Below are 27,674 nucleotides of genomic sequence, written 5' to 3'. Positions count from 1 at the left end.
CGAACCAGAATAAGGGTTGCAGTGAAAATGCCCCTAAATTTTAATGTGGACATTGAAATTAACCCTAGTGGGCTAGAGGAAGAAGAAGGTCTTTGGTCAATGCATTATCGAGGAGTCCTGAAATTGTTTGCGAATTAACCTTGAATTCGCTCTGTAGTCGCTTAGCTCGCGAGCTTGAACCCAAACTCACTTCCTCCTGGACGAATTAGGTATCGTAGTTTTGATGCAACACTTGATGCGACAAACTTGATATTTCTCCCAAGGATTTGTAGAAATGCGCTGAGGATTTCACCGACGTATAAATGTATTTGCTTTTCAGAAGCTTCAGGGATTACAAGCGGGAAACGATGTGTTGAGATGGGTAAGCGTAGCAGTAGTAAGCATTACATCTCTGCATCTTATTTTGTTTTGAGGATGTAAAGCGCTATTGGAAGGCTTTGTTGAGCTGATTGTATTTTATTTTTATGTTTTCCCTTTGCGTTTGAGGTTTCCTTGTCTTCTTCGTTGTACATTCTCCTCGGTGTTCTAATGCAGTTTCTCTCAATTGTTGCTACCACTGTTTACAGATTCTTTAGTTATTGCCACTATTTTTGTAAATATTCATAAACTCTTCAAGATATGTGGAAATTATTGAATTAATGAAGAAAGGAATGCTCGGCTTGCAGAGTTGCAGGAGGACTTTAAGAAATTCTTTGGATGCTGGAGTACTTGTTTATTTTGTAAATAACTAGAGAAGCCCAAATTAGAACCATATTTGTCTTTTTACATCTCACGAGAAATCTCGAAGACCAAGGGTTGAATTCTCATAGATACAGAGTCTTTTTAAGATTCAAGGGTTGTATTGCTCATTAAACTAAGTGAGTGATCACGTCCATATGAGGTTAACCATCAGACACAAGGATTGAAAGATCAAAATATTATAAAACTCAGAGTTGCAGAACAATGATTACTGGGCATCTCTATGAATTATGATAGGAGCAATGGTAATAAAAGCCACACATGCACGCACACACATGCACATTGTCTCAAAGAGTCAAACACGGTGCTTTAGGGTGTTTTGACATCCTAACAACCAATGTTTTAAAGGCTTAATTGAGGCTCGCCTTGAGGCAAGGCATGCCTAAAATGCCTTGAGGCTCAACCAAAAATACCAAAATCCAGAAAAGGCTAACACATTATAGGTTAAGGCTTATGCATTTGTACGAAAGGCACTCCTTTTGCTCCTTTTTAGTTGAGGCTTACACATTTTGGGTTGTGATTCAAGTTAGATCTGGCTAGAAAATTTGAGCTACGTATTTATATAAATGGATGTCATAATATGAGTTTATTTCTAAAATTCTTGAACCTAAATTTTTCCAAAGTTTGAGTTGTATCTTAGAACATGGAAATAATTTGAACTTTGTAATAGTATGCTAGTATAGTTATCTCTTGTCATGATTTACGTCATGAATTCATCTTAGCAAATTTTGAGTGGCTAACAAGTTGTTGGCAAAGTATGTTTAATTTTATTTACATTATATGTGTGTTTTTCTTAAATTTTTCTTAATTTTTAAAATGTAATTTGTTTACTTAAATTTTATCTAAAAATAAAATTTTCAAAAGGCTGGCTTACCCTCGTCTCTTAAGGGTTAAAACGCCTCGCCCTACACCCTCGCCTTTTAAAACATTGCTAAAAGCATTCAATGGATGGACCTGTTGCTTCTTAGTGTGAGTGAAAGGTCCTTGCTCTTGCTGTTAGATTGGTTTCCACAGCAAGCGAGGCATTAATACTTCTAAAATGGAAAATGACAAGGTGTCATCATGCAAAAAGGATATGAAATGCAATGATGTTGGGATGGCATGGCATACAATATGGGACTGTCTTGTGCTGTTATTGACAGAGGTAGAATTCATGCTTAAATAAACACATGTACACACATTGTGTATGTATTTAAAAAACCAGTGCTGGTTCATAGGACGACAATGGGATTCTATAACTACTCAGTATTGTTTATCAATTTATTCTAGGAATTGGACTTTGTTGTTGCACACAACTCTTTTTTTTCCTTCCAAGATGGAGGAGAGTTTCTTTATATGCTATGTTCATGACATGTTTTTGGTAGAGGTGATTGCTGTGAAGTTTAGCTTTGGTGAATTGTTGGCTATTGATCCCTCATGTTACTTGTGGTAGGTAGAGGGGGTGCCTTGGTGTAGTGCCTTTGTTTTGGTGGTCTATCCTAAATTGTGCCCAGGCTAGTATTCATAGTCAATTGCATGCACGAGCCAACGTGGATTTGTTATTTCTTTGAATGTTTCTCTTTTGGATAATATAAGAAAGAGTATTAGATTGAGAAAGAGAAGTTACAATGAAAAGGGACAATAAATATTCCACCCAAAAAATAGATAATACAAAAAAGAAATAAAAAAGAAAAAACAATAAAAGTAAAGATAAAAAAATAAAGCAAAAAGAGCAGTTAACCAAGAAAACCCCTTTTCAATTCCTTTCCATCGTAATTCATCAAGCACTTAAGATTTGCTAGCTCCCTTTGACCCTTCTTCGCTTTGTACTCACTCCCAACAAAACGTAATTTCGTTCCAACATCACACATTTTTAAATCCAATTTATCCAATATCTCTTGGGCTTCTAAATCTTTCCTAGGAATAACCTCCACTGGTGTACGCAAAATTCCATCATTGCACTGCAAGTTATTACCCAATCCACTGTTTTAAAAATAGCAACCCCCTCCAATCCTTCCAGCAGGGCTGGATGGACATATGAGTGATCCCCATGATCATCACAGGAATCAGAAACATAACCATATTGTTCTTGAATGTCATCCAACAACAAATCCCCATCACACTCAAACGTACTAAAGTCATCGCTATCATTATCAGAAAAATCTCCCCATTTCATAACCTCCTTTTCTTTGCAAACTCCTTTACTTCCTAAATTGTTCCTCTTATCTAGTGCATCTTCCACGATATTCAACTCCCCTGCAGAATCTCTCCTTGTACTCTTTGGCCTTATCTCACCATATTGCTCTCTCTTCTCTTCATATAATTGCTTTGTTTTTGCACCCATCTGAGCAGCCTTCCGACGAGTGTAGGCCTTAGGACCCTTAGATTTTTCAGAATTAAATTTGAAACATCAGATTTTGTTCCCAATCCATCGTCAGTTTTTCAATTTCTCCTAGGTATACCAGCTTCTAACTCCTCTGCGGAACCCAAATCAACCACCAATCTGATGCTTATGTAATTTTTGTCAATTTCTTCCTGACCTATTCTCAAAACCATACTAAAATTATTATGATGACACACTGAACGCGGAGTCCCTTTTTGTTTGACTTGAAGAACCGAAAAGGGAGTTTGGAAATTGTTAACTGGCTGAATATCCATTTCCCCCTTTATTTGACTTATGTAAGTGGCCAGGGAAATGGGCCAGATCGATGATAGGATCAGGCATGGGAGGGGCCTGGACTTCCATAACTTGTATTGGGCCTCATAAGTTTTCATTAGAAGACCTTATTTTTGACTCCCTTCCGATTGGCTCAACCATGATTTACTTTGCTGAATTTTATCCTCTCTAATATGGCCCAATGTAGAATCAAAATTCTGCTCTTGAGTTTCCTTAACCAGCAGGCCTGTCAGAAATTTTAAAGGGCCTTTATTCTTTTCAAACAACTAGCCCATGTCTACATTAATCATCAAAGACCACCCAGTCCACCTAGCCTTCATCATTCCATTGTTCATGCAGAACACCCTAGCCGCCTCAGGACTAACCTCCTCTGTCGGAACCTTCTCCCTAAGTGACATCAATTGATTGTGTAGAGTTGCCTACAGGGTCTCCTTTGCATCTTCCCCCCTTGTCTGTATTATTCATTATTTCTTTGAACATTATTTGGATGCTATTGATATTGCAATAACTGGAGAACCTATTGAATGCATAGGTCTCGTTTTCTATTTACAATAAATGATATGTACAACACATGATGTTTATGCCCTTACTAACATGTTAACTTGTTACTGTCAACGGAACAACAAACAACAAAAAATTTCTTTCTTTATTTCAGCTCACAATTATTTCCTTATTTCTCCATTCATTATTTTGTACAGTTAGCATATATTATAGTTTACATGCATGGGGCTAGAATCATGCTAGAATTTATTTACTTTCCATGTATAGCATTCTTGTAAAGTCTATATATAATATACGAAAACTCAAGGCCAAACCATTTGGCCATTCACACAATACTTTGACATGGTATCAGAGCCTGCCGAGTGCCGACTGTGTAATGAATCTGCTAGCGTGAGCTATATGATTGGATGAATTTCAATAAGAAAATGGAATGAATGGAATGAAGGATTGAATGGAGATTTACTGAATGCAATAAAAATGGAAATGAAGTTATAGGTTGGCTGGTTCGAGAGAGCCACTCTCCAAAGAAACAAACAAACAGATTCCCAATTTTCTAGCTGACCCCTCATTCCCACTAGCCACTATATACCCTTAACAACTTCCAACAACCTGCTTCTAGAATACCCATATGGGCTTTTTCTTTAAGTAAAGCAAAAGACAGAGTTTGTAATGAAAGAAGAGTTTGTAATAAAAGATAAAATGGGCTTTGGCCCACAGTGCCTTGGCCCGACTTCCACATCTCGGCTCACAAGGACTCAGCCCAACCCCCACACAGTAACTCAGCCCAAACTCGCACGTGCACCTAATCCCCTCCAGTGCTCGCCAGCTGTCTCCAACGTTCTCCCAACTCCCATAGTAGTTAGAGGCGCGAGGCGAGCCGAGGTGCAAAGGGTCTTTGAAGCCGAGGCGCGAGGCGCGAGGTGAATTCGCGCGCCTCATGAAGGTGAGGCGCACAATTATTAAAATTGTGTAAAATATCTATTTGGGGTAATTTATATATGAACATATGAATATCTAGTGATATTAGAATTTAAAATGCCAAAACATTCAATAAAAAAATTAGAAATTTAATAAAATTGCCAATACAAAGCCCAAAAGCATCAACAATTCAACATAGTTCAACATCAAAAGAAAAGAGTACAATAAAAAATTTCAAAATATAAAATCTAAAAATCCTCCTCAATCATCACTCATCACCAATCATCAACTAAGTCGGCAAAGATATCATCATCTTCCTCTTCATCATCAGAACTGTTTTCTCCAACATCTTTTTCCTCTTCCGTCTTCTCTGCACTATCCACTTGGATTTCATCCTCATCTACAAGTTCCAACATTGTGGTCCGACCCCTAGCACTGGTTGCACTACTAGATGAAGCCCTTCCTCTTCCTCTAGACGATGATGGCATATTTGTACTTATTCTTGATCTAGTGTGATGCGGGGGGTTATTTAGTCCAGCAGCTTTAGCAACAGAATCCCAAGTCAAATTATCATCTTCAAACACAAGTTCATCATCCTCATCGGAATCACCATCCATCCTACCAATCAACCACTCATTACTATCATCAATGTCCTTTAGGAGGATGGGATCAATGGTGTCACGTTTGTCGTATCAACGCCTCAGAGTTCGATTATATTTCACAAATACCAAATCATTCAAGCGTTGCTGGGATAACCTATTTCTCCTTTTGTATGAAGCTGCAAAAAGTTTAAAGTAATATGGTTAATATTGATTCTAAAAAGTAGTAGATTGGTAGTTCTTGTTCTTTAATAATTAATCCATGATCTACTAATGATTTACATGTTGGAATATGCTCCAATTTCTTTCGCAGCCAGTAGCACTACACGTGAGGCTAAGAATTTTCACAGCAAACTTTTGCAAGTTTGGAGTTGTTGATCCATATGCCATCCACCATTGCGCTGTTATAAAATAAATTTTAAATGAATACCTACTAGGTAAATAATTTCAAAAATAAAGAGGTAGTACAAATGCCACTTTACCTGGTGCTTTTGTCTTCCTTTGTCTCACTGCCAAACTAATTCCAAAGATGCCACTAGCAGCATTGTATTTTTCCAACTCATGTGAAACTTTATCTTGCATTTCAATAGTTGGCAGTAACCTTGCAATACATTTGTACAAACCCGTCATAATTTCTTCATCTTGCAAAATGTTGGGGTTTGAATAGAAAAATTCTGGATTCAAGTAGTGTGCAGCTGCATGCAATGGTTGATGGAGTTGGCATCCCCACCTCGTATCAATAATTTCAAATGCCTCCTTGAATTTATCCTCTCTCTCACCAAAAGCCTTAGCTATGGCTTCCTTAGCCCTATCCATTGCTTCATAAATGTATCCCATTGCAGGCTTCTTTTCCCCATCAACCAAACGGAGTACATGAACAAGTGGACCTGTTAACTTAAGAGCATAGACAATGGTACTCCAAAAAGTAGGCATCAAAACAATAGTAGCTGCTCTTTTCCCAGCCGCCTCCTTTGCCCATTTAGTAGTATTCCAATCTTCAGAAGTAAACATCTTCCTCAAGTTGTTCTTTTGAAGATGGATTGAACGAAGGGTGATGAAGGCAGTTGTAAATCTTGTAACTGCAGGTCTTAGTAACTCTTTTCCTCCAGTGAACTGTCTCATCAAGTTGACAACGCCAACACGATTATAGATATAGCCATTCAAAAAAATTGCCCTTTTCAAAGTTGCATGAATTGAAGGCATCTTCCCAATATCCTCCAAAATTAAATCAATGCAATGAGCAGCACACGGTGTCCAATATAAATGTGGCCTCTTTGCTTCCAACAATCTCCCTGTTCAAAAATCAAGGAATGAAGCCATTAAAATATTAAAATAAACAATATATACACTATAGAAAGTAGTTCTAAAAATAAGTTCTTACCTGCAGCAACGTAGTTTGACGCATTCTCAGTTACCACTTGAATCACATTTGATTCTCCAATTTCCTCCACCATCTCATCAAGTAATCTATACATTCTATCTGCATTCTTGACAATATTAGAAGCATCAATAGACTTGATGAATACTGATCCCTTTGGAGAGTTCACTAAAAAGTTGATTATGTTCTTATTAGCAACCGAATCTCTTCAACCATCAGACATAATTGAGCAGCCATATTTTGTCCATTCCTCCTTATGGACCTTCAACAACTCTTTCATTCGACTAACTTCCTCCTTTAGGTAAGGAACTCTCACTTCATGATAGCTAAGTGGCTTTATTCCAGGACCATATTGTCTAATCGATTCAAGTGCCACTGCAAAGCTGCTCAAACGTACAGCATTAAATGGTATCCCAGCATCATACATCCACCTAGCAAAATCTCCCATTGCCTTTTTTCTTAGTTCTTTCTTGCACGCTTCATTTATTGATGTTTGCTTCATCTTCCCTTCTTTCCTAGCTTGAAAGCTTTCTTTGGATTGGGAGTGAAAAACAAGTCTATAGGCTCCTTCTGTCTTGGTTTCTTCAAGTTGGATTGGTATGATCTTTTACTTCCATCACTAGTAAGCACTCTCTTGCCACGAATGTCAATTTCTTGAACTTCATCTTCTTCATCTTCACCGTAATGATCTATATCATCAAAGTCGGGCAATAACTCATTTTCCTCCTTTTCCAAATCTTTCTTCAATATATACTCTTTAATCTCCTCACGTACATGAGTAGGGCACTTAGAGCATTCTTCCACATTTCGAAATCCTCCGACAATGTGTTGTTTTGCCCGAAATATTCCTCCCCTTGTGACTTTACCACAAAAATTGCAAGTCAAATTATTTCTATTTTTTTGATCCTCCAAATGTGCATACTTCCATGCGGGATCTTTCTTTGCCGAGGCCTCACATCCAGAACTAGAATCTATTTAAGACTTGGTATCCCGTATCCTAACTGAAAAAACAATGCATCATATATTTAAAATTTAAAACTTACTTAATGCATTTCCAAACAAATTAAAAACTAGTAGTTAATTTCAATAAAAAGAATAAATATTATGTCTTAGTTATAACTTATAAACTTACATTAATTAAACTAAATATTATAAATTAAAAAACAGTAGCTAAATTTCTATAAAAAAAATAAATATTATGTATTAGTTATAATTTATAAGCTTACATTAATTAAACTTAATATTATAAATTAAAAAACAGTAGCTAAATTTCTGTAAAAAAAATAAATATTATGTATTAGCTTACATTAATTAACCAAATATTTAATTTATAAGCTTACATATAAAGAAGAAGAAGAAGAAGAAGAAGAAGAAAAAGAGCAGGCAGCAGTCAGCAGTCAGCAGTCAGCAGCACGCAGCAAGCATGCAGCAGGAAGAAGAAGAAGAAGAAGAAGAAGAAGAAGAGAAGCAGCAGGCAGCAGGATGCAAGTAGCAGCAGCAGCAGAAGAAGAAGAAGAAGAAGAAGAAGAGAAGCAGCAGGCAACAGGATGCAAGCAGAAGAAGAAGAAGAAGAAGAAGAAGAAGAAGATGAAGACTTACAAAGGTTTGAAGGCTTAAAGACGATCTCCAGCTGGTTCAAAATGTTGAAGGCGACGTGACGAACTCACGTCGTGCTCGAAGGCAGTCAGACGAACTCACGACTGCTTCGAAGGCAGGCAGACGAGCTCACGAGGGCTCCGGCTGGTTTGAAACGAAGTCGCGCAGGTCGTGCTTCTTCAAAATGTCAAAGATGAACTCACGATCCTGGTCGAAGCTCGAAGACGAAGTCGCGAAGGCCTCCGGCTGGTTCAAAGGCTCGCAAACGAGGCTTCGAAGGGTCGAAAGGGGCTAGGGCTCTGTTCGTGTGAGGGATACGAGTCTGGCGGGCTATTTCTCTCCTTTAAATGGCTTAAAAATATACAAGGCGCGCCTCACTGCGCCTCGCGCTTCACTGCGCCTCGTCTCGCCTAGGGTCGCCTCTTGCAGGTCGCCTTGCCCCACCTGGTATGAGGCGGCAGCCTCTTCGCCTCACTGCGCCTTGCGCCTATGCCAACTCCCCTCTGGTCTTCCTTCACCCTTATTCAAGTTTCGGCCATAGCAATACCCTCCCCTTTAGAGCACCTTGCCCACAAGGTGAGAAAACTTCTCCTTCAACGTATGATACCACTCCCACGTCGCATCTTCCTTCACCTGCTACAGGATTTCCTGGCCGTGCTTCTTTGAACAACACCATCTGTCTTCTCTCTCCCCTCTTGCCCTTTATGTTGGGTGGTCAGGGATGTAACTTCACAAAGATGACTCTGGCCATTACCGGACTTTTCTTTAATCTTAATTTTAGAGGCATCTGATTGCTCCTTCTCAAAGAGTTGTTTTGCAGATGTAGTGTTGGTTGTAATCAAAACATTATATTCACATGGAAGATCAATCCATTTGGCATCATCTTTGAGCTCTAAATTTTGAATAACTGCATTAGCTACTGGTGCCTTCCTGGCTGGCTGCTCCTTCTTTATATGATTCTTTTTTTGATCAATATAGTTTGGGTTGCATGTTTAGAGATGGTACATGGTGTAAAATCTTTTCTGGATATGTGATTGTTCATCACCATTTATTGATTTTCGGGCCTTCTCGGCTTTCCAGGTGCTGTCTTGGCTTGATCTTGAGTCTTTGGCAAATTTTTAGGTTTCAAATCCTCCTGAAAGATTCTTCCTCTATTAATGGGTCTTGCTGTCTGAATCTTAATTGGGTTTCTTCTCAGTGGCATCTTTCTTCTGACTTCTGCTGTTGGAGGCTTACAGGAGCAGAAACCTTGATCTTATTAGTTGAAGCTCTTTCCTTAGCCTCAACTTGTTTGTGTTCTAGCTTTGCAAGAACCTCTCTACAGTCTTCAGTTCCTTTTTCCTGGCCAAGCTTTTTAACTATTGGAGTCACTCTTGTTTCCAGCTTACCATGTTTACTGTCATGGTTTAAGTCCCCTTCTTTGCAGCAAATTGTTTTGGTTGGAAACTCTCTCTTTAATCTCTTTTTTCTGAGCACCTCTTTAGCAACTAGAGATTCCTCTTCCCCAATAACGCTTGAAGCAGGGAGTTCCGATGGTTCTGGTTGGTGCAAGCTCATTGGTTTCATAATCACTATAGGCGGGATATCATCAACGTGCCAGTGTCTATAATGATGGGACTTGGGTTCAAGCCCTTTGACAGAATTATTTCCTAGAAGTTCTTTCAATTGCACAGTTTTGAATACATCCTCCAGTATCTGCTGCTCCGGTTCATTCTTCTGCTTCGTTGTTGTAGACTTATCAATACCAAAGGAAGGTCTGCTCTGATTTGAAAACTTCTTTGCCTCCAATTGTTTCTGTGGAGCTGTCTGCAATGGTTTTGTAGGCATGTCTTCTAGACCCATAAGCTTGGCAATCAAATTTGGGCCTCTTGCAGCCTTCTTCTGTGGAAGGGGAGGCAATGATGGAACAAAACAATCAGTAGAAGTGAAATTGTTGGAGCAACCCATTGAAGAAGACTGGCTTGAGCTTGAAGTAGCAATTTCTGAATCTGAGTCCAGTTTTTTCCGATCAAAATAGGCATTTTCTTCGGTGGCAGTGTCTGACAACAGGTTTTGTCGAGCAAGGCTGTCTTTGAACACTCTCTTGATCTCCTCGAAAGATTTTCTCAAAGACCCATCAGCAGAAAGCCGTGGCCGCTGAAATCCCATTTGCTCATATGGGTCACTGAATTGGTTTGAATCCATTCCTAATTCAATCTCCTCTTCTTCAAGCCTCTCTCTCTCAGACTTGTGCTTTTTCTTTTTCTTCAACCCACCCATATACTGTGAAGCTTTTTGCAATTTCTCAAGCATGTCGAGGGACTCCTGCAGATCAAGAGCTCCTCTCAGCAAATCTTTTGCTATATCTTTAGTTGACCCACCTAAGCTCAGCCACCCTTTAGACCACGAGTCATGTAATGAATCGCGAAAAGCGTGACCGGAAGCTGGTTCGCGACCACGATCCGCCTTTTTGGCGCGATGGACAAATCCCCACGTACACCAAACTGCTTAGAATTCTCATATTTCTCATCATCTTCATCCTCATAACACACTGTCCTCCCTTTATCCACTTCCTCATTTACCGAAACCCCACTAGCAGGAAGCGGCTTTAACCCTTGCAAAAACTCCATTATAGGAGGACCCTTGAACGAAGACATTCCGAAAACCCCCATAGAACTCGCTTTTGAAGCGCTCGCCGATGACTTCATCAAGGAAATCAAACCAAACACAAGATAGTGAGATTTTATGTGATTGTAGCCCTAGAACGGGGGTGAGAACCTCGTCTTTTTGGTCTCAGCGTAGCTCGATGGCTTGGCGAGTGCTTCTGGGGTTGTGAGCTGATTTCCATGAGCTCGCATGTGCTTTCTTAGATTGACATCTCGATTAAACCCCTTTCCGCAGATCTCGTAGAAGTGGATGTGCTCGACAAGCCACTCCATAGCGTCGAGTTCCATGATCTCGCATTGATCGTCACTGTCCATCTCATCAACCGCCTCCTCGTTGACTGCCTCACCCTTCATCGGAATCTTGTTCAGAGCATCGGAGGAGTTACTGATAAGTTCGTGGAGGATGATCTCCGCCTGGAACGCTAATGTCTCTGCCTCTGCCATCAGATCAGAGAATGAGCGATCGCAGGACGGCCGAAGCTGATATGCTGGAGTGATTTGCATGCCCTGCAAAATTTTTTGATGCTCTTCTTGTGCTTTTTTGTGGCCGGTAATGGATTCCGAAATCTGGTTCATGCGAGTTCCCTCTCCCATGGTCGCAGGAACTTGGCTCTAATACTAATTGTAATGAATCTGCTAGTGTGAGCTATATGATTGGATGAATTTCAATAAGAAAATGGAATGAATGGAATGAATGATTGAATGGAGATTTATTGAATGCAATAAAAATGGAAATGAAGTTACAGGTTGGCTGGTTCGAGAGAACCACTCTCCAAAGAAACAAAGAAACAAACAGATTCCCAATTTTCTAGCCGACCCCTCATTCCCACTAGCCACTATATACCCTTAACAACTTCCAACAACCTGCTTCTAGAATACCCATATGGGCTTTTTCTTTAAGTAAAGCAAAAGACAGAGTTTGTAATGAAAGAAGACTTTGTAATAAAAGATAAAATGGGCTTTGGCCCACAGTGCCTTGGCTCGACTTCCACATCTCGGCTCACAAGGACTCAGCCCAACCCCCATACGGTAACTCAGCCCAAACTCGCACGTGCACCTAATCCCCTCCAGTGCTCGCCAGCTGTCTCCAGCGTTCTCTCAACTCCCCTCTAGTCTTCCTTCACCCTTATTCAAGTTTCGGCCATATCAGACTGCTAATTTTTTTTTTTCCCCATCAAATTTTGTTTTTTTGTTTTTTTTTTATCTTCTCGGTTTCAGAGGTGTCTCTCATTTCTGTGGCTGTTGTGGGTCTATTTTCTTCTGGAATTTTTTGGTTCTGTTTTTCGGTATTTCTGTGGCTGAGTGGCTGTCGGAGCAACTTTCTGGTGCTGTTCCGGTGCTTCTCTGTCCTTGTGATTCTTGGCAGAACAGGTTTCTTGGTTTGCAATTTATTTTTAGTGTAGGCAGGTCGATCGGAACAGCTTTCTGTTGCTGTTTCTGGTGCTTCTCTGTCCTTGTGATTCTTGGCACAGTAGTTTTCTTGGTTCAAGATTTATTTTTTAGTGCAGGAAGGTTGATCTTTGTTCTTTCTGTTGCTGTTTCTGGTGCTTCTTTGTCCTTGTGATTCTCGGCACAGCAGGTTTCTTGGTTCAAGATATATTTTTTAGTGCAGGCAGGTTGTTCTTGGTTTTCTTTGTACCTGCGTTGATATATTTTTGGGCTTCTCGATTTTCTCCTTTATTTAGCATGGACTCCGCAACTGTGTGTGCCAAGTTTATGGGCAACAATTATTCTACGTGGGCTTTTCAATTTGAACTTTTCCTAAAGGGAAAAGATCTTTGGAATCATATTGATGGCATGGATTGTGCACCCAATCTTGACTAGTCCAATGATTCAGCGGCTTGTCCTTCATGGGCTGTGCTTGATGCCAAGGATTCAGCGGCTTATCCTTCATGAGCTGTGCTTGATGCTCGGATTATGTCTTGGCTTCTTGGCTCAGTTGAGCCACATATTGTCTCCAACTTGTGATCTTATCGCACCGCTCAATCCATATAGACTTATTTAAAAACAGTATATCCTCAAGATAACGGTGCTCCTTGTTTACAGTTAAAGCATGCGATTGCCATGTTTCAACATGATAATCGTTCCATCCAAGACTATTATTCGGCATTTCTGACTCTTTGGAACAAATATTTTGATCTAGTTACCGCGGATGTTCTTGTTGCCTCTCTTTCCATTATTCAACGTCTTCACGAGACTAGTTGTCGTGATCAGTTTCTTATGAAATTCCGCCCCAAGTATGAATCTGTTCGCTCTTCTCTGCTGAATCGCTCTCCTGTTCATTCTCTTGATGTTTGTTTTGGTGAGTTACTTCGTGCAGAACAACGGCTTAGTACTTAAGTTACTCTGGCACAATCTCAGGGTAGTTCAGGGTCTGTCCTTGTGGCTTATGCTACTCAACGAGAAGGACCGTCTAAGCATTCTAGCACCTTGCAGTGTTTTTCCTGCAAAGAATTTGGGCATATTGTTGCTAATTGTTCCAAGAAATACTGCTCTTATTGCAAGAAGAAGGGTCACATTATCAAAGACTGTCATATCCGCCTGCAGAATCGTAAAGCCTGGGCATTACGGACTTTTGTTATTGTACCCCCACAGTGACTTTTGCAGCCCTTGGCTTTTCTTCAGGTTACTCCTTTGTTCTTGCACCTCCTGTAGCGAATTACTGCACACCCACAATGGTGCAACATATGTTAATTTCGGCATTATCAGCAATGGGGCTCCAAGGTAACAATTCTACTAAACTCTGGTATGTGGACTCAGGTGCCTCTAATCACATGACAAATAATCCCACTACTCTGTGTCATGTTCAGCCCTACATTGGTCAATCTGCTATTCAGATTGCCAATGGCAGTTCTTTGCCAATAGCTGCTGTCGGAGATGCCTCTTCTAAGTTCACTGATGTGTTTCTTGCTTCTTAAATTTCCACGAATCTTATTTCTGTTGGTCAATTAGTTGATAACAATTGTGCTATTAATTTTTCTGGTGATGGTTGTGTTGTGCAGGACCAGGTAACAGGTGAGTCTATCGCGAATGGACCTAAAGTGGGGTGCTTGTTTCCACTACTTTTGCCTGTTCTAGCACTTTCTCTAGTTTATTCTATTAAGTCTTTTGCTTGTAATAATGTTTCAGATTTTAGTATGGTGTGGCATCGTCGTTTAGGCCATGCCAATACTCAGATCTTATCTCATGTATTGAACTCTGGTTTACGTGGTAATAATGAATGCTCTTTTTTATCTCTTCAGTGTCCTTGCAAACTTGGTAAAAACAAAACTCTTCCTTTCCCTTTGCATGCTAGTAGAGCTTCTCAGTGCTTTGATCTTATCCATAGCAATGTTTGGGGACCTTCCCCGGTTAGTTCACATGAAAAATTTAAATGCTATGTGACTTTCATTGATGATCATAGCAGATTTACTTGGGTCTACGATAACCTCCGTGCCTTCGGTTGTGTATGTTTTGTTCATTGACCTCCTCATGAGCGACATAAATTATCTGATCAATCTGTTCGATGTGCATTCTTGGGATATAATGTGTGTCAAAAGGGATTTGTTTGCTATGGTCCTACATTACATCGTACACGCATTTTTAGGAATGTTATTTTCTTTGAAAATCAACATTTCTTTCCCGTGTTCTCTGTACCCTCCTCTTCTACTGTGATTCTCCCCTCTTTTGAGGAGTAGTTCTCGGATCCTCATCAAGTCAGTTCTCGTTTTAAACCTGATATTGTGTATACGCAACGCTCCCGCCCACAGTCTCTTCCGGTGGCTCATCTGATATCTGATCCTACCACGCTCCAGATTCAATTAGTTGCAGCACCTCCAGAGCCTTTGGTACGTTGCTCTTCTAGAGTGTGTATACCCCCAGATAGGTATGGGTTTCCCTCTTCCAGTTCTTGCAATTCTGTTTCAGCTCTTACTGTTGCATTGTCCAATTTTTAATATTCCCACATCCTACTTACACGCTGCCAAGCATCACTTGGGACATTGAGCCTTGTTCTCCCACCATTGTTCCTTTGGGTTGTAAATGGGTTTACTCAGTCAATGTCTGATCTGATGGAAATTAGGATCGTTACAAAGCTCGCCTTGGGAATAATCAGGAATATGGTGTCAATTATAAAGAGACCTTTGCTCCTATGGCTAAGATGACTATTGTTCGTACGATATTGGCTATTGCTGCTTCCAGTGATTGGCCACTTTCAAGAATGCTATTATTCACGAGGATCTTAAAGAGTGTATTTATATGAAGTCACCCCCGGGCTTGTTTCCCTCTCCGACTTTGCATTTGTGTAAGCTTCGTCACTCTCTTTATGGTCTCAAACAAGTTCTGAGGGCCTAGTTTGATAAATTCTGCACCACTTAATTACAATTTTCATTCAAGTAGAGCAAGTATGACACTTCATTGTTTCTTCGGATATCAGACATGAGTATTGTTGTTCTTTTGGTTTATGTTGATGATACTGTGATTACTAGTTCCGATTTTGGTTTGCTTGCTTAGCTCAAGACTCATCTCTCAGATTCCTTTCATATGAAAGATGTTGAGTCTCTCACATATTTTCTTGGTCTTGAGGTGAATCGTAGTTCCTCTGGTATTTCACTCAATCAACTTAAGTATGCTAGTGACTTGGTGGCTACAACTGACCTTCAAGAGGGTACTTTTGTTGATACTCCCATGGAATTAAATGTCAAGCTTCGCAAAGAGGAGGGTGACTTACTTGTTGATCATAGTTTATACCGTAAGTTGGTGGGTAGTCTTGTTTATCTCACCATTACTAGACCGGACATTTCATTTGCTGTACAACAAGTCAACCAGTTTTTTCAGACTCCTCGTCATCTTCATTTGGCTGCTGTCCGTAGGATCATACGCTATGTTCAGGGCACTTCTACCAGTGGTTTATTCTTCCTTGCAGGCAATTCTACTCGCATTGCTGCTTATAGCGATGCTGATTGGGCTGGTTTTGCGGATACACGTCGCTCCATCATTGGTTGGTGTGTGTTCTTAGGTGATGCATTGATCTCTTGGAAGAGTAAGAAGCAAGACAGAGTTTCTAAGTCATCGACAGAATCTGAATACCGGGCGATGTCTCTTGCTTGTTCTGAAATTATATGGCTTCGACGTTTTTTTGATGAGCTAGATTTTTCTGAGACCAATCCTACACCTCTACATGCCGATAATACAAGTGCTATCCAGATCACGGCCAATTCTGTCTATCATGAGTACATGAAGCATATTGAAGTCGATTGTCACTCTATCCGTGAAGCATTTGAAGCTTGTGTTATCACTCTTCCACATATTTCCACTGAATTACAAATTGTTGATAGCTTCACCAAGGCTCTCACTCGTCGTCGACATTTCTTCCTAAGTAGCAAATTGATGCTTGTTGATCTGCTTGCATCAATTTGAGGGGGGCTGTCAACGGAACAGCAAACAACAAAAAATTTCTTTCCTTATTTATGAGGCCCGAAACCCGCCAAGTGGGCTCGGGTGCCACGTGTTCCAATCACCTGTATCTAATACCATAATTAACATGCACGTAGCGGAACACAAATAAATAACCTCAAATAAATACCAGAGTTCTATATAACAACCCAAAAATGAACACTACAACATCCAAATATCCATATCCTCATCCAGCATTTAAAACATAACCCAGTTCAAATACATCTGTATATATATATACCGGTATCTCACAATACCCCAAAAAGAAACCACCAAATACAATCGCAGCCTAGGCCTTCAAATCCGGTCTCTAGAAGAATCTGAAAAATTGTTAATCCACTAGGGTGAGACACTTCTCAGTAAGGGTGGAATAAATTATAACAGTGTGTGACAACTGAGTTTTAATATTTATATTTCAAAATAAACTGCTTCTCATATAACATCAATAACAACTGAGAAAATGTACCATTAATAACATTTCTGACATCTAATATCATACACACATCCAATATGCACAAGTACATAATTTTTATGCAGGCGAAAGTCCCCGAGGATAGGGAAGATTACCCGCCCATACAAGTAGCTTCCCTCTGCTCTGGTACTAAAAATTACCTACCAAAGTACTCACCTTACTCAGTAAGCCCTTAGGTGAAGTAGTACCTTGCCGCCAGTACACACATCTTTATTATTTTAAAGGCAAAGGTTTCCGAGGATCGGGATGTCTATCCGCCCATACAAGTAGCATACCTTTGCACTGATACCAAGAAACTACCTAGCAGAGCACTCGCCTTTCTAAGCAAGCCCCCGGTGGTATGTTTACCTCGCCGCATTCACACACATGCATTCACAATATGCTATACCATTATTTTTATGCTATAATTAAATTCACATGCGCACAACACATCCACACAGGAATCATGCATCTCATACTTCATCTTCCAATGTCCTCAGTACGTGGCCCACACAGAGCAACTGTGTACATGTTAGTAGTGCCCCACACAGGTACCTACGTACTTCTTATTTACACTTGGCCCATACAGACACCACTACCCACACAGGGAACATGGCCCACACAGGTGCCACCATTCACACAGGATGCATAACATGACCCACATAGGCGCCATTATCCACACAGGATATAACGTGGCCCAAATAGGCACTACTCTAGCTTTCGCGACACGTGGCCCACACAGGTACCACTATTCACCAGTATCCAATCCCCATGACCTACTCGTCGTACATTAGTAGAACAAGCTCCTCGACCTGCCAATGTCCTACCCCATATAAATGACAATATGACGAACTCCTTGACCTGCCAACGTCATATCATGATTTATATCTAGGCAATATAACAATCTCCTCATGCCAACGTTATATTGAGATGCATACGAATAACCACACCAATTAATTTACATGGACGCATCAATGCATTTCCACATAGGAAACCAACAGATCAATTCATTTCCCACACAATATCCCAATAGATCAATACATTTCCACACAGGAGTCAAACATAACAATTCATTCATCATGTCATAATCATTCCAAACACCCCCACATGGAAACCCAAATACCACAGTAATTCATATTTAATTTATTAGGAAAAATTACTCCCATGTCACATGAATTTAATATCATATGCAATTATCCAAAATATAAATCTTAAACAAAATCATCATTTTCTAGTACTCAGACGGTTTTAAAAATCATATAGATAAATAATAAATTTCATACGCTTGTAAATAACCGGTTCACCTTAATAAAATACTGATATAATTTTATTCCCCCTTACCTGATTCCCTGAATCACGCCTGCAGGGCTTCCAAAATTATACCCGCGGTGCTCACCCGAACCCTGATTCAATCAAATCAATCCCAATAAAATATTATTTTAATTTTTCCTAATTTACAATAATTAAATACCAATTAATTTCTAAATAACCCATTTATCCTAGTTTTGGGGTTATTCCTACAATGACCCCACGAGAAATCCGCTTCGCTAGATTTGTAGAAAATCATCCCTATATTCTCGTGGTGGTGTCCGATCGCCCATTTGACTTAAAATTTAAGAAAAATTGAGACAAGAATGAGAATTTGCTTTACCCCAGGAGATATGCCCACGTTACTCTTATGACAAATCCACTTCGGAAGAGATGTTGGTGGCAGAGAATGGAGTCTAGTGGTATTTTCGGATTTTCAATTGGGCAAAAATTCGCCACGAAATCGTAGAGAGAGGAGGAGTGGAGAGCATGAGCTGAGAGAGTTTTTTTTTTCTCTTTTCCTTCCTTTGTTTTGTTGTGTGAATAGTTTTTTTTTTTTCTTTCCACTTCCTGTTTTCTCCAGGAAGCTTAGCCTTTAAGTTTCCTTTTTTTTTTTCTTTCCTTTATCTCTTACTTTACTTTATTATATAATAACTTTATATATATACTTTTATACACACACACACACATATATATATATATATATATATATATATATATATACCCAAAATCTTCAAATTTCCTAGTTTAATTAATTTTCTTAATAATAATTAATTAATTATTAATAACAATTTTTTTTAATTAATATATTTTTTTTGGGTCGTTACATTATTTCTGCCCACAATTATTTCCTTATTTCTCCATTCATTATTTTGTACAGTTAGCATATATTATAGTTTACATGCATAGGGCTAGAATCACGCTAGAACTTATTTACTTTCCATGTATAACATTCTTGTAAAGTCTATATATAATATACAAAACTCAAGGCTAAAGCATTCGGCCATTCACACAATGCTTTGACAGTTACATTGCCCCGCAAGCGGAAGCATATATGTCATATGGTTCTAGCTTGCTACAAAACTTGGTACCTCCCAAAAACTTACCTCTGTTTGGCTTGCAGAATCAGGCCTGAAATGGAATCAAATTTAGGAATGGAATTAAATTCCTATGCTTGGTTTGTTGAATCAAGGGCGGAATTATAACTAATTCCACAATTTGGGGGAATGGTGATTATGCCTCTAACCCATGGGAACCACCACTTTATTCTTGCCTTTATTTCTTAGATACAATTATAACCCTAAATAAATATGTTAACACCAGAATACTCATTATTAAGCTACCCAAATCAAAAGAATCCTAGCCATCAATGCAATTCACTTTGCCTCTTTGCTTGGAGAAGATTTCTTGGTACTGTTATTGGAAGCTTGCAACCCCATACCTTCGTTAGTGATTTCTCTCCCTTGCTTCTCTTTCTCTTTCTCTCTTTCACCTCTCCCCTCCTCTCAGCAGTCCCTACTATGATTTCTCCGCATATTCTAGGGGCTGAACCCTCCTCATTATGCCCTAGTTTTTTTCTTTTCTTCATTTTTTTTGGTATTTTTGTGTTTGATTCTCACATGTCTGCATTTGATTCCTGCATTCCCTTTACTGGGTTTGGTAACTTCACCACTACATTATGCATTTTATAGTGGCTCCATACACTAGCATACCAAAACACCCACCTAATGGTTTTTTTTCCCCCTTTTTTTGTTGATACTAAGAGAGGGATTTGGGAAAGGAATAATGAGAAATAAGAAAACCAGAAAGGATAAGACCCGCAATTGCTATAGCACTCATGTAAGGAAACTTGCTTATTGAAAGAATTCTAAAATAAAAATTTTTTTTTTTAACAAAAGAAGATTTCATTAATAGAACATGCTAGTTTCTAAAAATGCCGGGAAAGGAATAGAAAATGCGATTGGAACAATCATTCTGTTTGACTAACCAAATAGATTAATCACATTCCAAAACTAATTCCATTCTGGTCTTGATTCCATTCTTTCCTCGATTCCTTTTTGCCCAAATTCCACTTTCCAAACTAAATGGAGAAGGGGGTGGGGGGTTAATAAATCAGCCTATTGATATTCAAACTTCACATGGGTGGTTGTCATGAGTTTTTCTACTAGTTTTCTCAAACAAAATGACAATCAACCTCAATATATCTTGCCCTCTCATGGTAAACCGAATTGGAAGCAATATGAGTACCTTGTTTGATTATTACCCATCCTTGGGTTTCTTCCTTACCCTCATCATATTGTAGTGCCCCCTTCGTAATAGAAGTTTGTAAGGCAATGAGTGATGACTTGTGATGGCACTCGACAACTCTATGAGGGCCTCGACATAAGAAGCATGGTGTGTTGAATGATCAAGATGATGAAACTTATTTTGAAGCTGATGCCTTGGTGTTAGCTCTCCCACTTTTGGGTTTGTGACTTTCTGCTATTTCCACCCACACCACTCCTTGGATGTTGTGGAACTCTCTCAGGCGTAGTCAGTAAAGCATTTTGCAGCAACTTGTGTGGTAGGCAAGTCTTGAACTTTTTGTGAATAAAGTTTCGTCCTTGCCCACGATTTCAACCCTTTTATTTGTCTTTGACATGTCCCAGATGTCCAACATCAAAGCAGAAAACTGTTTCACATACGCTCTGATTGAACCAGTGTGCTTAAGGTCTTTTAGTTTACGTTGAACATTATACTCAACATTCTCAGGAAAGATTGGGCCTTGAGCTTTCTCTTCAAGTCCATCCAACAATCAACTACACAATGTCCATTATCAATTTCATTGTTGGTATACCTCCACAGTTTAACATCACCAACCAAGTACGTTATTGCAGTGGTTACTTTCACATGTTCTGAGTTGGTCTTCATTGCGTAGAAGTACCGTCCCATGTCAAATAAGAAGTTCTCCAACTTCCTAGCATCACGGGTACTCCCAAACGTTTTGGCACCTTGGTTCCTCCATACTCCATAGAATTGGACTTTCCCTTAGCAAGAACCATTAGGTTCATTTTGGCAGTCAACTCGCCGTTTGAGCCTTTAAAGTTTCTACCATATGGTGGAGGTCCTCTTACATCTCTATCATAGGATTTTGTTTATGTTTTTATGATCTCTTCAAAGCATCAACATATTCAGCAAGTTTGATCATCTCTATGGCCACATAGTGGTTGTATCAGCCTGTGCCCCTAGTGCTTCAATTTTATCGATGTTGGTTGGCATGGTCTCTTACCAATGCTTTACACAATCCCACAATGAAAGCAGCTGAATTCACATAGCAAGTAATCAAACTCTGACACCAATTGTTACGGGTTGAATATTTCACTTCTTGTGTAGGTCCGTGTGGCAATACCTGAACCATTCTTGTTTAACTAATCAACTAAAGATTACTTCGATTTACCACAAGAATACATTCATAGCAGTTGAATGTAAAGTAAGCGGAAGTAATAAGCAATTCATGAAAATAAATGGCAAGCAAGCGGTAAACATTGAAACGAGACAATTCATTAACTATACCTTTGTAAGCAACGTGTGTTTAGCGAGGGAGGCAAGTAGGCTAAACGTGGTTAACAAATGTTAGTGAGTTTACAAGATTAATGAACACCGACCCTTCCCTAAAGAGCTTGCCAGCTAATTTATTCGTCTCCAAGCCCTTTCCACTTCACTAAGAACTTGTGCCGCTTCTTCCTTGATGATGTGAACTCTTTGTCTGCAAGGATGACTTCAACTTCTCTTCTGTTAGGTTGCGCTGCTCCGGTTGACTGTCAAGTAACAAAGTTTTGATACCAACTGTCATGGGCCAAATATTTTACACCTTTTGAAGGGTTGTGCGGCACTAGTTAAAGCACTCTTGCTTAACTAGTCAGCCAAATATTACTGTGGTTTACCACAAGAACACATTGATAACCGTTGAATGTAAAGTAAGCAGAAGTAGTAAGCAATTCATGAAAATAATGGCAAGCAAGCGGCAAACATTGAAGCAACGCAATTCATTAACACGTGTTTTTACCGAGGGAAGCAACTCAACAAGTAGACTAAACATGGTTAACAAATGCTAGTGAGTTTTTCAAGATTCATGAACACTAACCCTCCCTAAAGAATTTCATATGCTATTTAGCTTTGGCACTAGGAAACATCAAAGTGTCCAATGAGTTATACTTTCATCCTATACACCAAAGCTTACCCAAACTCAAAGCATAAAACCTATACCATTATTTACATGATGGTAACCCATCTCATGCACACAAGGTAAGAGGTCATAGGCAAGCATAATGCCCTAAAGCTTGGCTCATGACACATTGTAATTAATAGAACCCTTGAAATTTGCTAGCTCGATTTTACCTTTTTTGAGCTTGCTCTTGTCGCCATAACTAATGAGCCTCTTTTCCTCTACTATCTTACAAGCATAAACCCATTAGCTGTGTTTCAATATCCTTCTTGTTGCACCTCAGGAGAAGCTGTTGGCAAAACACGAGTTGTATGACAAAAGTAATTTCGTTTTGTTCACATTTGTTCTCTCCTTTTATAGTACCTTAGGTGCCTTAGCAGCGCCAAAAAAAGTCGTACATTCACTTCTACCAACTCACTTAAATCAATTAATCATATCTTTTCTTAATATCTTGATCCATTTTATTTTAGCCAGCCTTTGTCCTTTTTGTGTCTTCAACTTGAGTCAAATATGTTTCTTGTACCAGTGGAATTTTTGTGTACATGCCTCATTTTTGCATTCATATTTTTAAGGCTTGAATATGTTATAACTTATATATTAGCCCTCATATGCTTGGTACAATTGTGAAAATATATGGCATTCAAGTTTACATAGTTGGAAAATGTTGCCTGCCTTAATTTGTTTCAACTTTAGGGTACACTAGTTTACACCACTTACTCCATGAAACATTTTTTTTTTTTTTTTGAATGTATGTGAATATCACCATTATTAACTTTTATAAAATCCATTTCCCATATTATCCTTGCATCCTTACTTCCTTGCTATGGGTTGCTTCTCAAAACATGGTGGATTTAGCTTTTTCCTCAAGTTCTAAAATTTTTCTGCTTGATCTTTTGTTTGTGTTCATTCTCATTCATTTTTTCACTTTTTTTCCCCCAAAAAGAAAATTTTGGTTGTGGTTCTACTACATCAAATCAAATGGGGAGCAGCTTACATTGGAGACTCGAGAGTTATTTGATGCTTTCCATGCCACTGAATACAAGAATGTTGTGAAGTGAGGTTGATGCATTTGCATATGTTATTGACTTGGTAGTTTTGCTCAACCAGCTTGTTTTCATTTGCTCCTGAGACCCTGAATGCCATAGGACTCTTTTTTATTCACTCTCAATTTTTCAGAAGTATTGTTCCGGATGTTAAATGTATGACCTTTTGTATATATTCCTTTGAATTTTGAATTTCTTACTAGGGTATGGCACCTCCCCGAGCCACTGATCCTGGTTGGGCACATGGTATAATGGTGAATGGAGGTCGGCAAAAGATTAAGTGTAAATACTGTCACAAAGTTATTCTTGGTGGTGGAATTTCAAGACTAAAGCAACATTTAGCTGGGGAAAGGGGGAATGTTGCTCCATGTGAAGAAGTACCTGAGGAGGTTAAAGTGGAAATCCAACAACATTTAGGTTTTAAAGTTTTGGAAAAGCTAAAGCGGCAGAAAGGAATTAAGAGTGGCAAAAGCTCAGCTTCCCACTTTCAGAATAGAGAAGAAGATGTTGATGGTGTGCAGCAGAACCTTAAGACAGCTTCCATTCGAGGCACTCATGGGATGAGAAGGGGAAAAGAGGTTTCTGAAGGAATCTCAAGTAGTGCAAAGAGACAGAAGAAACAAAATTGTCTAACTGCTGTGCCTATTGCTCAGCCTCATGTAAACCAGAATTTCACATCCCAAGAGAGCATAGATCGTGCAGATATGGCGGTTGCAAGATTTATTTATGATGCTGGTGTATCATTTAGTGTAGCTAATTCATATTATTTCCAACAAATGGCTGATGCCATTGCCGCTGTAGGCCCTGGTTATAAGATGCCATCTTACCAGTCTTTGAGGGGAAACTTATTGAGAAGAAGTGTTCAAGATGCAGGGGAACTATGTGAAGAACTTAGAAAATCTTGGGAGTTGACTGGGTGTACAGTCATGGTTGATAGATGGAAAGATGGTACTGGTCGTACAGTTATAAATTTTTTTGCTTACTGTCCAAAGGGTACTGCATTCCTCAAATCTGTCGATGCATCAGACATTACGAAATCTTCTGAGGAACTTTTCAATTTATTTGACAGCATTGTTCAGGAGGTAGGGCATAAAAATATTGTCAACTTTGTGACGGATACTGCACCCAGTTACAAAGCAGCCGGAAAACTCTTGATGAACAAGTACAAAACCTTTTTCTGGAGTGCCTGTGGAGTACATTGTATTGATTTAATGCTTGAATACATTGGAAAACTGGATGAAATGAAGGATGTACATGAAAAGGCCAAACAAGTAACTCAGTTCATATATAACCATACTTGGGTCCTGAATTTGATGAAGAGTAAATCAGGTGGAAGAGATATTATTCAGCTTGCTACAACAAGGTATGCATCCAACTTCTTGACGCTGCAAAGTATTGCATCTTTAAAGGATGCTCTCCATCAGATGTTTACCTGTTCCACTTGGATGCAGTCAAGCTATTCTAAGCAAAAGGCGGGGCTTGAGGTGGCAGAGATTGTAGTGGACCCACTTTTCTGGTCATTGTGCAACAGAGCTCTGAAGGTCACAAAACCCCTGCTTAATGTTTTGAACCTTTTTGACTCTGAAGAGAGACCATCTATGGGATATATTTATGATGCTGTGGAAAAAGCGAAGAAAAGCATCATTTTGACTTTTAACAATAAGGAGTCTGATTACTTACCATATTTGAAGGTTATTGATCGTATCTGGCAAGAGGAATTCCATAGTCCACTTCATGCTGCTGCTTGTTTTCTTAACCCATCCATCTTCTATAATCCTAGCTTTACCACTAACAAGGTCATTCAGAAGGGTTTACTTGACTGCATTGAGACCTTGGAGCCCAACTTAACTGCCCAGGTTATGATTACAAGCCACATAAATTTCTATGAGAATGCTGTAGGGGATTTTAGTCGACCTGTGGCACTACGTGGCCGAGAGTCATTGCCCCCAGGTTAGCACTTTTTTTTCTTGGTGTTCCAATCTTTTATTCTTTTCTTGTTATAAATAGTGGGTACTTTTTATGTTTGCAGCTACTTGGTGGTCACTATATGCAGCTGATTATCCTGATCTTCAACGGTTGGCTGTTAGGGTTCTAAGTCAAACCTGCAGCATTGTCCAGTGTGAAAGAAATTGGAGCATGTTTGAACGCATCCATTTGAAGAGGAGGAACCGCTTGGAGCACCAGAGGCTGAATGATCTCATATTTGTGCACTATAACTTGCATCTTGAGGAGAGGTACCTTTGTCTCTCCACCAAGTTATTTTCTAACAAGAGTATTTATCTGGCTTGTCACTGGAAACATTTCAGTTTTTGATAATTCCATGTAGTGCTAATCAATCTGTTGAATTTTGTCAGTAGTTTAGTCGTTCAAGATTGAGGAGATATTCCGTGAGTTAAATGGACCCTTCTATTACTGTTCTGGAATGAAATAGGTATAGAGAAATATTCTGATGCTATGAAGAGAAGCTAAAAAGGAAAAAAAATTATGAACTAAAAAATTTGATTTGGGGGGATGATGGTAGAGGATTGATATGAGTGTTCAATGTTGAGTGACAGTTACTGTTCACAATACCCAAGCCCCATTTTAGGGGTACCTTGGGTATTTATCTTGAGTCATTTTGGAATCTTTAATTTTATTTGGTGAGTTATTTATGGCCAAGATTAGTTTAGTTTCGATGCCTCATATGAATTGTTTTCATGGTTAAGCCAGCAAGAGTTCTGTATAAGCTTTGCATTGACTTTATTTGTTTTGAATGAATAATTATCTGCTTTTGTTGTGAAGCCTTAAAGTCCTAGTGAGAGACTTTCTTCTCCCCAGAATGACTCCTAGAACCTACGAGTGTGATGCTAATAGTTTTATGCCTTCTTATCCCTGCTACTTTGATTAATTGTCTATAAATTACACCTGAATTTCTAGCCCTAATCCCACCTAGTTTTCAACCCCTAACCCTAAATCAGTTCCCTGATTTCCTCCCCCTAGTCAGCCTGGCCTGTGTCATACTCTTGACTGTAATTGCTTGACTAGATGCTTAGACTAGGGACGCTCTACTAAGATGCTAAATGACCCTCAGAACCACACTGATATAGAACTGGCACTGCTGGATTCCGACATGTTGTTCATTTTCCTTCCAGTAACAGTCAACTATGGTGATTCCCCTTGGTGCCTCGATTACTCTCACTTGGAATGAATAGCCGATGAAGCCAAATCGATTCCTGGAAAAACCTCCTAAGATTCCTTCTTTCTGCACTATTCTGGATCCTTTACTAATGCCTTTGCTGTTGATTATCTTTTGCTATCACATCCTCATAACTTGCTACAGTTTTTCGTCTTGTAGCTTAATGGCAATGCCCTCTTCTCCTCTGGAAACATCTTACTCCTAGTCATCTTTCACAATCCTGCCTTCTGTAATATCTTCTTAAAGTAGGAAAGGAATGTGATAGTAAAAATTTGAGCGGACAATATGACAAAATGAAGTGATATATTAATTCCATTGCCCTTGATTCTATTCCATTCCTACATACAAAACTTTTGGTATATTAATATGTTGTTGGTAGTGCTTGTAGTCCATGATTTTAAAAGTAAGTTTTTTTTTTTTTGCCCTTTCTGCAAACAGGCGATCAGAATCAAGTAGGGCCAGGCGTTTGAGAGGTTCAAATGACCCAATATGCATAGAAGCCATAAATGCCAATGTGGGAGATTGGGTGGAGGATGGAGGAGCCGTTGAAGGTGAGGACCTTAGCTGGATGGATGTAACTGTGCCATCTGATAGGACTTCTGTGAGTTCCAAATTGCAGGACACCAATGATTGTAATTATAGTGCAGATGATAGGGGCAGTGATTACATTAAAGGCATAGATGGAAGTGATGATTTATAGTATGCTATAAAATTATATTTTTATCAGTGCAAATTATTATATTATCTGTTTGTTATTGCAATAAGGATAACATAATTTTCTAGGTGTTTTCGTTTTATTTTTGAAACTTTCCCATAATTCCAAAATTAAATAGAAATAATATTGGAATTATTTGCAATTTCAAATTTTAATTAACTTCAAAACTTGCCTAATTTTCTCTCTTTATTTTCTCGCTATTATTATAATCTTATTTTATATATTTTGTAAAAATATTTTTTGGCGCAGGCATCTTGTATAAGTACTAATTTTTAGTTCTCAAATGAAACTTATGTTGTAATCATCATATTATA

General features: G+C 39.1%; 1 protein-coding gene across 4 annotated transcripts; it reads left to right on the top strand.

Annotated features, from left to right (window-relative positions):
* Positions 1–27,378, top strand: LOC131166338 (uncharacterized). 4 transcript variants are annotated; one of them, XM_058124797.1, is made up of 5 exons: positions 43–209; positions 320–361; positions 23,674–25,420; positions 25,500–25,704; positions 27,084–27,378. In XM_058124797.1, the coding sequence occupies exons 3-5, from the start codon at positions 23,677–23,679 to the stop codon at positions 27,343–27,345; spliced, it is 2,211 nt and encodes a 736-aa protein (XP_057980780.1). In that variant the 5' UTR covers positions 43–209; positions 320–361; positions 23,674–23,676; the 3' UTR covers positions 27,346–27,378. The 4 variants fall into 4 exon arrangements, with proteins under 4 accessions (XP_057980781.1, XP_057980780.1, XP_057980782.1 ...); XM_058124799.1 differs by having other exon boundaries at positions 320–376; XM_058124798.1 differs by having other exon boundaries at positions 1–361.
* Positions 27,379–27,674: the final 296 nt, after the last annotated feature.

This window comes from Malania oleifera, chromosome 10, assembly GCF_029873635.1.
Source record: "Malania oleifera isolate guangnan ecotype guangnan chromosome 10, ASM2987363v1, whole genome shotgun sequence".
NCBI classification, from domain to species: Eukaryota; Viridiplantae; Streptophyta; class Magnoliopsida; order Santalales; family Ximeniaceae; genus Malania; species Malania oleifera.
Note: the sequence above shows the minus strand (reverse complement) of the source record. Positions and strands in the feature narration are given on the sequence as shown.